This window comes from Ostrinia furnacalis, unplaced genomic scaffold (assembly GCF_004193835.3).
Source record: "Ostrinia furnacalis isolate ACB-3 unplaced genomic scaffold, ASM419383v2 OfSCF7708, whole genome shotgun sequence".
NCBI classification, from domain to species: Eukaryota; Metazoa; Arthropoda; class Insecta; order Lepidoptera; family Crambidae; genus Ostrinia; species Ostrinia furnacalis.
In genome coordinates, this window is record NW_021137947.1 from 598,522 (window position 1) to 612,361 (window position 13,840).

Sequence of the window (13,840 nt, forward strand, 5' to 3'; positions counted from 1 at the left end):
GTATTTTATTTCGTTAACTGACTCGTAAACAGCAATAAAATTTTCGGGAAAAATATTAGAAAGAAAATCCAAGTTTTTGGGCGACCAAATAGGGTCGACTTTGCTTTTGAATACTGTCAGATTGATTTGTGGCCCTTCTAAACCTTAACGTATTAGTAGCAGCAAAACGGTTCAGGAGTTTGAAGTAGAAGTAATATGTTACTCCAAATTGATTACGAAATACAACGTAAGAAATACCGAAGCCGAATAAATATTTAAAGGCCCCGTCTGGCTGGTTAGGGAAAAGTAAGGAAAGTCGTAAATATCCACCTGTTTCCGAGCTGATGTAGGCTGAGGGAAGCCTTGCGAGATACTCATTAATCATTTCGAGTTCTATTTCGTAATTTACGGTCAAAAATCCGTGTGTGACTGCAAGTGAGATATAATGGCTGTTAAAAATTTCAACTTTTATAGCTTCTAGGAAAAGTGTGTACGAAGAAACATTAGCTTACTAATGAAATGTTCTACGTCGGTGACAAATGCAATGAGACTGCTTGCGTTCTATGCACCTGTTTGTTTTTTGTCGAGTTTTAGTCGTGCTACAAGCAAATGTATAAAATACAGTCCTCAACTACTGACCTAATGTACGGTTGAGTTAAAGAAGGTTTTTAATTCACAAAGTGCATGAAACATGTCTCCCGTTAAGTTTTCCCAAAGCAACTATTCCCAAGTTTTCAGTACGTACCAGGGCACTATAACATGCAAAGCAGCTGACCCAACAATGCGCATCCGGCATCCGGAGTTGCCCCAAACTTGCCTACTACTTGTGTTTAAAGGGTAAACTCCGCAAATGGCGCCAGCCACTGCCTTGTTTGTTCTTGTTTCCTAGTCGTGCTAATGTCCCCGCCATTAAGTGGAAATTGTTTTAAAACAGAATCGCTTTGAAGCTGTTTTTCTTCAAACCCCGAGCTATTTGTTTATTTAGAGCTGAAGGAACTTGATAGATCCGAGGGTCATAAATATTTTGAGACAGAACCGTTTAAGGCGTTTCTCTTCAATTCAAAAGACAAGAGGATTTATTGAGCTGACATTTACAGACTGAGTGCGAAAAATAGTATGATTACTAACAATAATTTAATCTAAACATTTAGAATAAAGTGTTAGTGCTTGTGCTCCAAATACTAAAATAAACTCTAGCATGCTAATTACTAGCCTCGTTATACAAACTTCGTCCGTCATCTTTTAACTAAAACAATTTTACGTAACCGAATTAATGACGCAATTTCTAATGGAATTAACTAAAAAGATAATAAGCCGTATTTTGAGCTTCCATTCTCTTGGGGATTAAACGTTCCTTGTTTAGTATTAAGCAAAATAACGTCTTCATTCTCAAGTTGTTACAATATAATTAATTTGCCAGTTCGTACAAATAACCCGACATGCAAGATTTGCATAAGCTCAAGATATTAATGAACACTGTCGATTAGTACCAGTACACCATGAATTAGAGAGAGTATCACCGGTGTTCCTTTTCCCAAAAAAACATCGCCGAATGTCTTACGTCGTGTGTGTTCTGAGTGGGGTCGTAGATGAGCTCTCCAAAGCGGTCTACTCGGATATCCGTGGACGGCAGCAGAATCTGACACTCGGAGTCGAAACGGAACTGACCCTGCCACCACAAGGACAATAGCAAACGGACACGTGTTAAAATATTCACACAATTGTGGCAAAGTGCTGGGAATCCGAGTGGTACACTTAAACTTGTGTGACCAGTCGGTTTCAGACAATACAAAAGCAGGACAAATGTACAAAAAAACTAGATAAGAGCGAGCGGCGCGCCATGCTTACACGCTTGCATGCTTCAATATCTACGAGCAGGGAAGCATGCGCCGCGGCGACTTCGCGCGCCTCGTCAGCCAGGCGCCTTCCTCGAGGGGTAGCGTCCTCCTTCACAACTACGCATGCTTCATTGGTATCTGCGCTCCTGGTATCTTCGTCTGGCGAAGCGGGCTCGGGGGGAGAATCAGGAGATAGGGAAGAGGTCTCAGGGTCGGGGGAATCAGCACTTTCAAGCGCGGGAGCGGACTCGCTCACCCTTTTGTGGTTCTCCGGCAAACTGATGTTGCATTCGTTGTCGAATCGAAACTGACTCTGTGTCCAGGGTTAGCAAGAAAAAAGGCATATCGATATGTTAGTTTATCTTAAATTATTGCTAAAATGTTATATTTTTGGCAGTTGTGCTAAATCCTAAATAGACTTAAAAAGACTTGATTTTTCACTAAACTACGGCCAACGAGAAGCGATACCAAATGTAAACAAACCCAATGTCATGGGTGAACCCGTCTGACTTTGACATATTTTGGCGGGAGAACGAGACATTACGACAAATACATAAGATGAGAAGAGACAGAATATATTGTCAACTCGACAGTCGTATCGACCTTTTGTATCGCTGCTAGTTGGGGCCGTACTTTAGAAAAAAATATAAAATCTGGCACGCACTCCACCTAATTAGAATCCGAGAAATATTGGCTTCAAGTAGCAGTTAAATCAATTTGTATAATAAATTGCGAACTATAACCGATATCCCTCTCTGTTCAATTAAGTACAGTTTTAATTCTATTAATTCCACATGATCTAAATCCGATTACTGCCAAAAATACATCATCCAGGTAAACGAACCAACTTCTTACCTTATATCCGGGTCCTAGCCTATGCATGGCACATATCTGGTGGGTGGTGAGTGCCTCCCCGAACAGGTATATCGCCGCCATTTGTCCGCAGAACACCCTCTCCTCGTCCAGCTCTGCGGTGGCGCCGATGTAGCATTTGTCGAAAGGCTGCAACAATATCCATTTTGAATTAAAAGTTGCTATAGGTGGCTCAACGAAAGTTGAGGCGAACACGTACTCATACTGATGTAATATTTGAATACCGAACACAAACATACTACTTTTTTTTCAAGTTCTACATATAGGTACATTAGCTACCTCGCTCTTTTTAATATCTTGGTCGCAAACAGCGTATACTGACACAAATCTTTGCTTATGTTGATGGCCTCATCTCTTGTTTTGCGACTTACTTATACTTCGTGTCATAAACTTGATCATTATTTTAAGTATACAGAGGGCCTAGTGTGAGTTTATAACAAACACGCTCACAAAAATGACATTAAGACCCAGAACAGACGGTGAAACGCAACTGCAACGAAACTGCAACTGCTAGTTACTTTTGAGTTGCATCTAAGTTTCTGCCATAGCGTCCGTTGAGAGACCACACATGACGCGACCAGTTTGAAACTTTCAGTTTCAGTTTCATTCATCAGAATCATCACAAAGTTGCAGTTTCGTTGCAGTTGCGTTTCACCGTCTGTTCTGGGCCTTAATGTATGACGGATTGTACAGCGCCCCTAGCGGGAAACGTTCAAAAACTAAAATTTTCATACATTTTATAACTCACACTCAGCCCACAGAACGTGTTTAATGAACAACCAAGCTAGACGTGTACGAAAGTTCTAGATTGATTTAGGTAATTACGCAAAAGAGTAGTTAATTATTCAATTACACAGCTTGTATATGCGTGAAGTCACCCGTGAGCGACACGTGACAGATCTAGAGTAAGTCTAAGGCCCAGAACAGACGGTGAAACGCAACTGCAACGAAACTGCAACTTTCTGATGATTCTTATGAATGAAACTGAAACTGAAAGTTTCAAACTGGTCGCATCATGTGTGGTCTCTCAACGGGTGCTATGGCAGAAACTTAGATGCAACTCTAAAGTAACTAGCAGTTGCAGTTTCGTGGCAGTTGCGTTTCACCGTCTGTTCTGGGCCTAAGACTAAAATAACTTCGTTTCATTTGTTACGTTAGGTTTTCAGTCTTCTTATTATTAACTTAACACACCTACATTAGGTAAACATTGAAGCTGGCTTAGCATAAAATTATGAAAAATTAAGCTCTGGCCCCTAACGACGTGAAAATGGCCCCTAATTCAAAATTAACCGCTTAGCTTCCACCGCCGAGCCCATTAGCCGTGGAGACCCGCGGACCATCGCAAACGTGTTTACTGTTTATACATGCCCCTGCGCATTATTCCGGGACCTCCGCTTTTTGGGGCATTTGAGAAAATTTACCCATTTTCAGTGAAATATTTAAAATTTAAAATGTTCGCTCATGTCGACAAAGTTTCGAGTTTAGCGCTTGTTTTAAAACATACGAGCTAGTTTTAAACGAACTAATTTTGTAGCAGTACATAGTACTTTTAACTTTTAATATGTGATAATCAAAGTTATTCGATAAAAATAATAATTTCTCTAAACAAGGCACCTACGGTAACCAGGTAGGGGTACCCTACTACAATATTTTTAGTGGCTCGCGTAGATTTCCCACTACGTTAAGTACTTTTACTTTCATTATTTAACTTTGCAAAAAATCGATAGTAATAAAATTGAATAGAAGCTAGAGGAAACTATTACCTAAACAAAGAAACTATTAAACAAATTCAGAAACTATTAAACAAAGAAAACCTTTGAGCAGAAAATTCCTGTTTCCACTGTAATAAGCGTTACAAAGAAAACTTTGCTAGGAGAGGCCACGCTTGGCCGCCGATAAGAACGTTCTCAACTTTCGAGATCGCCTCAAGACTTCAACTTGTAACTTTCGATGTAAGAGGAACTATTTTTAACCGATTTACGCCTAGACGGGGTTACTCCGAAAAACGTTATACTAAGTTTCGATTGTAGCCATTCCTTTCACACAAACCGAGAAGTTAGCAGGAGTGACGGTGACAGCTAGATCTGAAATAGGAGATCTACAAGACCTGATATAGGTAGGTTTCGAATATTTTACTCGATAACCAACCGTCTTATACAAGAATTCAATTAGGAGATAGGTATTCGAGGAGCGTACATTTCGAAGTTTGGATTTATTGAATAACATTCATTGAATAGAATTCACTATGAGTTGTAGTCTGGCTTTATTAATCTTGTTTCATGTGTTAAACTTGGAATGTTAGATCCAATAGCATGATTGATAACATATTTTATTTCTTGTCAATTTTGTTACTTCTAACACCCTCTTGTAGTCTCCAATTTTTATCAATCATTATTTAATAAAAAAAAGTTGTTTCCGCTGTCTGAGAAATACACCAAATAGTTTTGTTCTTATGCGCTAAAACCATGCACCCACCCACCAGCGCGAGACTCCGAATATGCGCGCATTCAAAATGCCGAACAAAACCGCGCGAACTACCGCAAACTATGCGTGACCACGCGCCTGAATATTCATTATCCAACTTCCGACTAAAAAGCACAGAGGAATTTAATAACGGAATTTTTCATTTAAAATATCGCCCAAAGTATGGAACGGAAAAATTCCAATATTAAAACAACAAACTAGCGGTGATACTGCAGATATTCTGTTTGAAACCAAAAAAACCCGACTGCATGCTATTTTTAATTTCGATATTCGTGGAATTTCACTAAAACAATAACTGCAAAAGGACAAGTAGAAATAGCATTTTTGTCAATACATACTCGTATTCGTATGAAGGAAGGCATTTATTCATCGACATGCTATATTTAATACAACAAGCCAATTTACGTCGATACGTTAACTAGAAAAATAAATTGAAATAATGTGACAGGGTTTTTTTTAAGAGCAGTCAGTGGAGTTTTATCTGAAAACCACCCATCTAACAAAAACGTATGCTGCTTGCTTCATTCATACAAAATCTTTCGTGGGAGCTACCTATATTTATTCCGTAGTGAGAGTAATTGAGGAGTCTACAGAAACGTCAATATTAACCTGCTTAATGACGTCACACTGGTAAAGGGAACTAGCTAAAACCATCCCGGCTAAAATAGATGGAGCTATTAAATTAGTAGACGCGTATCCAAACATTTGAGCTAGTGGATGGACAGAAACTAACTACGCTACGAGCAGAATCACTGTTTGCTTTCAACTGATAACACCGGACAATCGTTAGAATCTTGTTACAAAGTTCAGTAATCTTTTGTAAAGTTTTAAAGTACTTATTAAATTAAGGTGCACTGTGCGTATATTTCAAGACAAGTATCTCCATTCTCCATATTAGAAATTTGACACAATTTATCTTCATGAACTACCCCCGATTGTCGCGCCCTGCCAACATTTGCATCGCGTCACTTGCTATAAATTGATCTAACGACACGCACGTGACGTCGCGGCATGTTCGCCGCAGATAACGAAATATATTATGCTAAGCTCCCACCGAGTTATGAGAGCCTGGTACTCCGGCCAGGATTAAGGAGCTACACGAATGGCTTACAAAGCACCTCGCAAGGAATGAGAAAGGCGCAGGTTGAGATACTCACTTTACGAGGTGAGGCTTTGTATAGTAAGACTTCAATTTAAAAAGTCTTATGCCCATTTTCACCATCAATCCCTAATTTTTAAGTGACCCCTATGAAAACAAAATGCCTGTTAAGTGTTACCATAGGTGTCACTTAAAAATAAGGGACCGATGGTGAAAACGGGCATTAACCCCTTATAAACGGCAGTGTATTCTGCCGGTTACTTACCTGCCTACTACTGCCGTATCTTACATTAGAGTAATCCAGCGCGTAGGATACAATGAACTCGTCTGAAAATGTCACACGTCCCACGTAGGTTTCGCTAAATAACTTCAGCTGTGTTTATACAACAAGGCACTATTTTGCGAATAAAATAAATATAGTCTAATGGCGCTGCACATCACAATGATAACCGACACTGTACGTGTAGTACGAGTACGTTAAATACAGGTGGTAACTAACTAAATCAGAAGTCGTCAAGAATAAAAATTGTGTCACATCGCGGTTAGCTAAAATAAATTCAAATCACGCGAACAAAATACGAAGGTAGGTACCTCCTAAATAATGTCAAAATTCTTTCGATCTCCTAAAACCTACCTCCTAACCTACGGGTCCGTGGCCGAGTCCCCCAGTATTCGACGCACCCGTGGTTGAAGCCCCCGATTTAAATAAATTTATTATCATACTTTTTTCGGCTTTTGCACTAAGTACAGTCAACGAAAACCATGCATATTTGACGCTATTTAAAATGATGTATTTATTTTTTTGTTAAAAATACTTAAAACTTTTATAATTAAAACTTTTATTTGTAGTTAGTTAAATGTAGAGAGAGTAGAGTTATTTTAAAGACTGGTTGTTACAATTATTTTGATTAGGTAAAACGATTTACATGTTATTATAGGTAAATAAAACCTATGACAAAATATGATAGGTTAAAATAAAACCTGTTATATTTTTAGGTATCACTATGGTAAATTAATATTATTAAACATTTATTTGTACGATCAGTATAAATATTTAATCGTTTATAAATATTTTTGTGACTGACTGTACATTTGATTAAAAATTGCTTCTATCTGACCGGGGGCGTTGACCACGGGTGCGTCGAACACAGGGGGACTCGGCCACGGACCCTAACCTACTCCTCTCGCAAAGAGGTCTTCATACCTACTTGCACAATTCTAGCGATACCTATCTCACTTCAAGACAGCATGTCTAAAATGCTACACAGAAGTCTATGATCTAAATAGTTTGCAATAAGTTCCAAAATACCATAAACACTTACGTCGTTGGTGGAGACTTCTCTTTCTATGATCTGAGGTGGAGACGAACCATTATCTCAGTTCAAGACAGCATTTCTAAGAGTAGGCGCACACCGTTGATTTTTAGTTGGCCGATAGTTGTGCCCGATTTTAAATTGTATGAAGAATCGGCCAAATCGAATCGGCGTAGTGTGAGCACTCCCATACATGCCCATACTGATCAACTGCCCGACTAAACTATCGGCTGACGAAAAATCAACGGTGTGCGCCTACTCTAAAATGCTACACAGAAGTCTATGATCTATTTATTTATTTATTTAAAATCTTTATTGCACACATAAAAATACAGTGGTACAACAGGCGAGCTTAATGCCATGTGGCATTCTCTTCCAGCTAACCAGAAAATTAAACAAAACAGAGAATTTAAGTAGGCGGTGCAAAATAGTACAAAATACAAAAAAATAAAATCTAATATAATACATAAAATATTATAATATAAATTAATACAAAATATATATACAACGTGTCCCAAAATTCAAGGATAAGCCGGCGCCGCAGGATGGACATAGTCATGACTACTTCAGGAAAAATAAGAAAAAAAATCTATCTCAATTATTTTTTAAGTTACACAATAAATTATGAAATTCGTCGAAAATTGACACCTCTTATGATATTTTACATTACCACGACCACAATTTTTCAAATACTTCTGTTTTTTTGTTTGTATCGGCAACTTAAGTAGTGCTGCTGTCCTCTCCAATTCTTAAAACCCTCAGAATCCTTGCAGTTTTTACACAAAAGTTAATCAAAATATGATATTTCTTTAAAATTTTGAACGATTTTTACTTTCACTCCACTTTGACTCGTCGTTTTGTAATAAAACAGTATGAACACTACTGCGGCAAGTTTTTTATAAAGTTGCCGCAACTATCCAAGATTCCAAAATGGTATAATACTCTAAGAAAACTAGTCGGAATAAAGATATGCGTACCATTTTTACAAGCACTTCGCTTGTTAGTTAGTATGGGATAAATCTTGCAATTAAATAGGTTTGGTTCGAACTAGCAGAATTCATATTTTGACTTGTTTTTCTCAAATTTTCTACTCCTTCGGCGAGGCTGTTGGTATTATTTCTGTTGAGGTTTTATTGCTGTAAGGTATCGCACCGCACTTTTTTGGTATAATATTACACACTTTTAGCATAAATTTAACAAAAATATAGCAATATATGGTAGTAATATACTTTTTGATTTTTTTCAGGTAAAAACTACCTAGCCAAAAATCTTTATAATATTATTTTAAACAGAATACTAATTGACATGTTAAATAGTTTTAGCATACTATTAAATATAAATAACATTTATGTACGTTACATACACTTTCTAGCTGAAGTTTTTGTTGTCTACGCAGTTTTTTATTAATGGTGAACTTCAACGGAAGTAAAAATATATTTTTAGTTATGAAACGCATACATGTTACATATCAAATTAAAGGCAATTTAATACACTTCTTTGGATCCTGTAAAACATTTAGTAGAGTATAAGACATTTTGTAAAAAAATGATTTAAAAAGTAGTATCTCAACAATGTAAAAAAAATCAATTTTCCTTTAATTACTAACTAAAGGTTGATTTTATCGATACAATTTATAGCACAAAATATTAAGCGCACACGTAGAGCTATCATTTAAATAAAAAAGTAATGAAATCGGACAAACGGTTTTCAAGTTATGGTTGATTTTCTAAAATTTACTGCCATTTTTGTTAGCTTCCACTTAGAGATGCCAATCATTGTTTTATAATAGCGTAATAAAATTATTAACCTGCTGTGAGAAGGGAATTGAGTATCTTCTAATTAAATCGATAACTTGGCTGACCCACGGATTAATTAGGAATACATTAAAATCGCGCGCGTAAATACCTAATTCTGGTCAAAAAGCCAATTCTGTTTTGAAAGTATTTATGGATTTATTGGCTTTTAAACTATTTTAAACCTTGCTGTGACTCATTGTGTACCCTCAAATTTCATAAAAACGCTATTTTTGTATTATTAATAGTTTATGTTAGAAACTCCTAAAATAGCAATTTAATTTTTTTTTAAGGACAGGTAGAGGCCTCAAGATGACAGATATCTCATTAAATTTAATGCTAATCGTAATCTATATGTCAAAACGCAACTTTTGATACCTCTTGCGTAACCGTAGCTCAAAAAAAAATTTTTCCCATACAACGACGGGACACCCTAATGTGCAGCCCAGACTACTTTTTAGATGCTAAAACCTATTACGGCTACATAAGATAACAATGTTTACCTTGATGTACCTTCAACACCCACACACTATTTATCCAAAAGGTTAACGTATGTGACGCATAGTTTGCGGTGCATAAAAAGCATTTTTTTTAGTTTGTAGTCATAGTTACAGATAAATCTTATACACCGTTGGAATTTAAACTTTATTACAGTGGAATAAAACGTAATGTGTACATTTTGTGCTCGTGACTGTACCTGAGTGTACCTGCCCAAATTAAAACCGTTTGATATTTATGAAAACCTCCAGCCTTCAGCTTAGAAATAAAACTATATCAAGACCTATTAGCCACTGGTATGACGTCATAGTCTAAATTGCGTTCTTCATCCCTAAGTTCTATGGGGGAGGGGACTGGGAATGACGTCAGGGGCAGCTAGGTCTAATTTTATTTCGACGACAAGTCTAGAGGGCAGATTTTTATTGTGCCTATTTACTGCATGAATGTCAACGTATAGATTACGAAGCTCTATAGCATCTTATGTACCTACTTGGAAAAAAGAGCTATTTTGAAAAAAAAGAAATGTTAGTCTCCAATTTTAGAATCCAGTTCTCTGATATGGGATATGGCTAAATCGTACGTCCTATGACGTCATGTTTCTTTTTGATTCAAGACAGACCTGACCTGACCAAACTGACAACAAATTAGGCATAATATACCTAATGCTTTGTATGTTTCAAGTCCAACTGGGAATGGAAACTAGTACTTCGGAAACGGAATCAAGAGAGTTCAACTCCCTAGCCACTTGGCCATGTCGGTGTTGTCTCATGACGATTTTGCAAATATTTTCGACCTGCGCGGTTGGAAGCGGCCTAATCATTAGTAAGAAAAAGATTAGTGAATGTCATGTCTGACCTTCTTTATGGTTGCTTAGCAACGCGTGTTTTTCATTGTTATGACATAGTCATGTAAATAAACATTCAATATTTATCAAAGCATATTATTTTATGTAATAAATTGGCGACAGGATGCCGATTTCAAATAAAAACTACACCAGAGTGCGAGCTGCACTACGAGGAACCCTTACAAGAACAGAAAATTACCTAAACCTGCATGAAAACTAATGTAACGAAGAGATTGAATCACGACTACAGTCATTGGAAAATACATTACAAAAATTACTAGAAACACAAGAAGAAATAGAATCTCAAGTGGACGAGGAATTATTAGAACAGGAAATTCAACAAAGGTACGAAATAGAAGAATTATGTACTACTTTAAAAACGAAACTTTTGAAATTACGTACAAATAATAGATCTATTCATGAGCAATCACTAAATACAGCTCCGATTACAAACATTGCAACTGGACATGTACCGAAATTACAATTTCAACCATTACACGAAAAAGAGTCGTTCCGAAATTTTAATAAGAGATTGATGGTATATTTTCTAATAAACAAAATCGTTGAGCCTAGAACAAAAATATACATTCTGCTATCTACATTACCACCAGAACTTCATGAGAAACTATATGATCTATGTGCACCAGATGATCCACTACATAAAACTTATGAAGAACTTACCGCAATATTGGACGAGTATATCGACCCTAAACCCAGCGTTTGGGCTCTACAACACAAATTTATTTCCCGAATACAACAAGAAAATGAAACCATTGCAATGTACGCATCAGAACTTAAGAAACTTTCATCAAATTGTGAATTCAAATGCATGAATTGCAAGAAAACTACCGCAGAGAGCTTCCTATCTCTACAATTTATACGAGGACTTAAAGATGGCGAAATTCGTACGAAAATATTACAAGAACCGGACACATCCTCTTTTACTAAATTATTACAAATAGCTTCAGCAAATGAATTGGGTAAAACAGAGAGCTTAAAAATTACATCTGATATTGAAAAACGTACTGACTGCATCAACAAGATAATCAGTTCTAATAAAAAACCAGCGATACAGAATATGAATCGAAAATCACCTAGGTCAATTAAAGACCTATCAGGTAAATGTTTTCGCTGTGGGAAGCCTGATCATCGTGCAAATGAATGCGGAGCAATCAACTCTACATGTCGAAAATGTCAAAAAGTAGGACATCTGGCAAGAGTATGCTTGAAACGGACACAGACGAACCAGATTGATGATGGTTTGAATTCTGTAAGTGATGAAAGCATAGCTGATATTAACCTCATCAAAAGTGAAGTCACAGAAAGATATATGATTACTATCACCATAGAAAATAGAACAATTAAGATGGAATTTGACACGGGTGCTTCATTGTCATCGATGTCCCTTACCGACTACAATGCCCTGAATATTAATAAAAAGATTTTCAAAACTGATATGAAACTGAGAACTTACACCGGAGAAATAATTAAACCTTATGGAGTCGTTTACATCAAAGGAATTTACAAAAACCAAAATTTCTATGGTAAACTGTATATTATTGACAAAAATGTTGATCCAATATTTGGTAGAAGCTGGATGAAAGAATTAAACATTGAACTAGCAGATGTTCGATTAGTTGAATCAGTACCTCAAAATAATATATTAGACCAATTGTTGGAGGAATTTGCATCTTCTGTATTCCAAACTGATCTTGGTAAAATTCCCAACTACAAGGCACACCTTAACTTAAAAGAGAACACACAACCAATTTTTATAAAACCTAGAAGAATCCCTTACGCTCTTAAACCGAAAGTAGATGAAGAAATAGATCGCCTTTGCAAAATAGGCGTAATTACAAAAATAGACCATTCTGAATGGGGTACGCCGATCGTTCCAATTGTAAAACCTAATGGGTCAATTCGACTTTGCGCTGACTACAAGATAACATTGAATAAAGTTATCCAAGATGAAAAATATCCGATTCCAATAATTGAAGACATATTCTCGGAGATGAATGGAGGCAAAATTTTCTGTACACTTGACATTACGCAAGCATACTTAAATATGGAAATGGACGAAGAAAGCGCCTTACTACAAACCCTTAGCACACATAAAGGAACATACAAGGTTAATAGACTAATGTTTGGAGTAAAAGTAGCACCAAGTCTTTGGCAAAGATTTATGGACCAACTGCTTCAAGGACTAAGAGGAGTAAAATGTTTCTTTGATGACATAATTATTCAAGGATCATCTGAAAGTCAATTATGTCAACGATTGAAAGAAGTTCTTTTAAAACTTAAGGAAAACAATCTGCGAGTGAATAAAGAAAAATGCCACTTCTTTAAACGCAGTATTAACTACCTAGGTCACACTATTGACGAACATGGCTTACACAAAAACAAAGACAAAGTAAAAGCCATATGTCAAACTAAACCACCGAAAAACGTTAATGAATTACGTACATTCCTCGGCATGGCAAATTACTACAATAAATTTATACCAAATCTAACGGCAATTACAAACCCTCTGAATGAACTACTAAAGAAAGGAACGGAATTTATATGGAATTCGAAATGCCAGACCAGTTTTGATAATATAAAGAAAGAAATTCTCAGCGAAAGAGTATTGACATATTTTGATCCAGCCAGGCCACTTGTTCTAGCTACTGATGCGTCACCGCTCGGATTGGGAGCTGTTCTCTCTCACAGATACCCTGATGGGTCCGAACGGCCAATCGCGTTTGCATCGAGATCTTTAACTTCAAGTGAAAAGAAGTATAGTCAAATTGACAAAGAAGCAACAGCTATACATTGGGGGTTAAAGAAATTCTTCCATTACTGTTACGGCCGAAAGTTTACACTAATTACTGATCATAAACCATTAACTTCAATTTTTCACCCAAACCAAACCTTGCCAGCCCTCAGCACCATGAGATTGTTTCATTATGCACATTTTTTATCTGGATTCGATTACAATATTGAATACCGAACTTCAAAGAATAACTCCAATGCAGATTACCTATCCAGATTTCCTGTAGAAAATGTCAAAGAAAATTCAATAGACCAGCATTGCGCGTACCAAATACAGCAAATTAACACACTGGAGATAGGGCCGCAAG

General features: G+C 36.7%; 1 protein-coding gene across 1 annotated transcript in view; it reads right to left on the minus strand.

Moving 5' to 3' along the window:
- The window catches only part of dop (microtubule-associated serine/threonine (MAST) protein kinase dop), a 136,316-nt gene that overhangs the window by 88,336 nt on the left and 34,140 nt on the right, over positions 1–13,840 (minus strand). Inside the window, exons 4-8 of the mRNA XM_028322698.1 lie at positions 7,596–7,618; positions 2,673–2,819; positions 1,828–2,130; positions 1,541–1,648; positions 1,207–1,225 (exon numbers count right to left, since the gene is read on the minus strand). Coding sequence (XP_028178499.1) covers positions 1,207–1,225; positions 1,541–1,648; positions 1,828–2,130; positions 2,673–2,819; positions 7,596–7,618 — 600 coding nt within the window. The remainder of the gene's footprint in view (positions 1–1,206; positions 1,226–1,540; positions 1,649–1,827; positions 2,131–2,672; positions 2,820–7,595; positions 7,619–13,840) is intronic.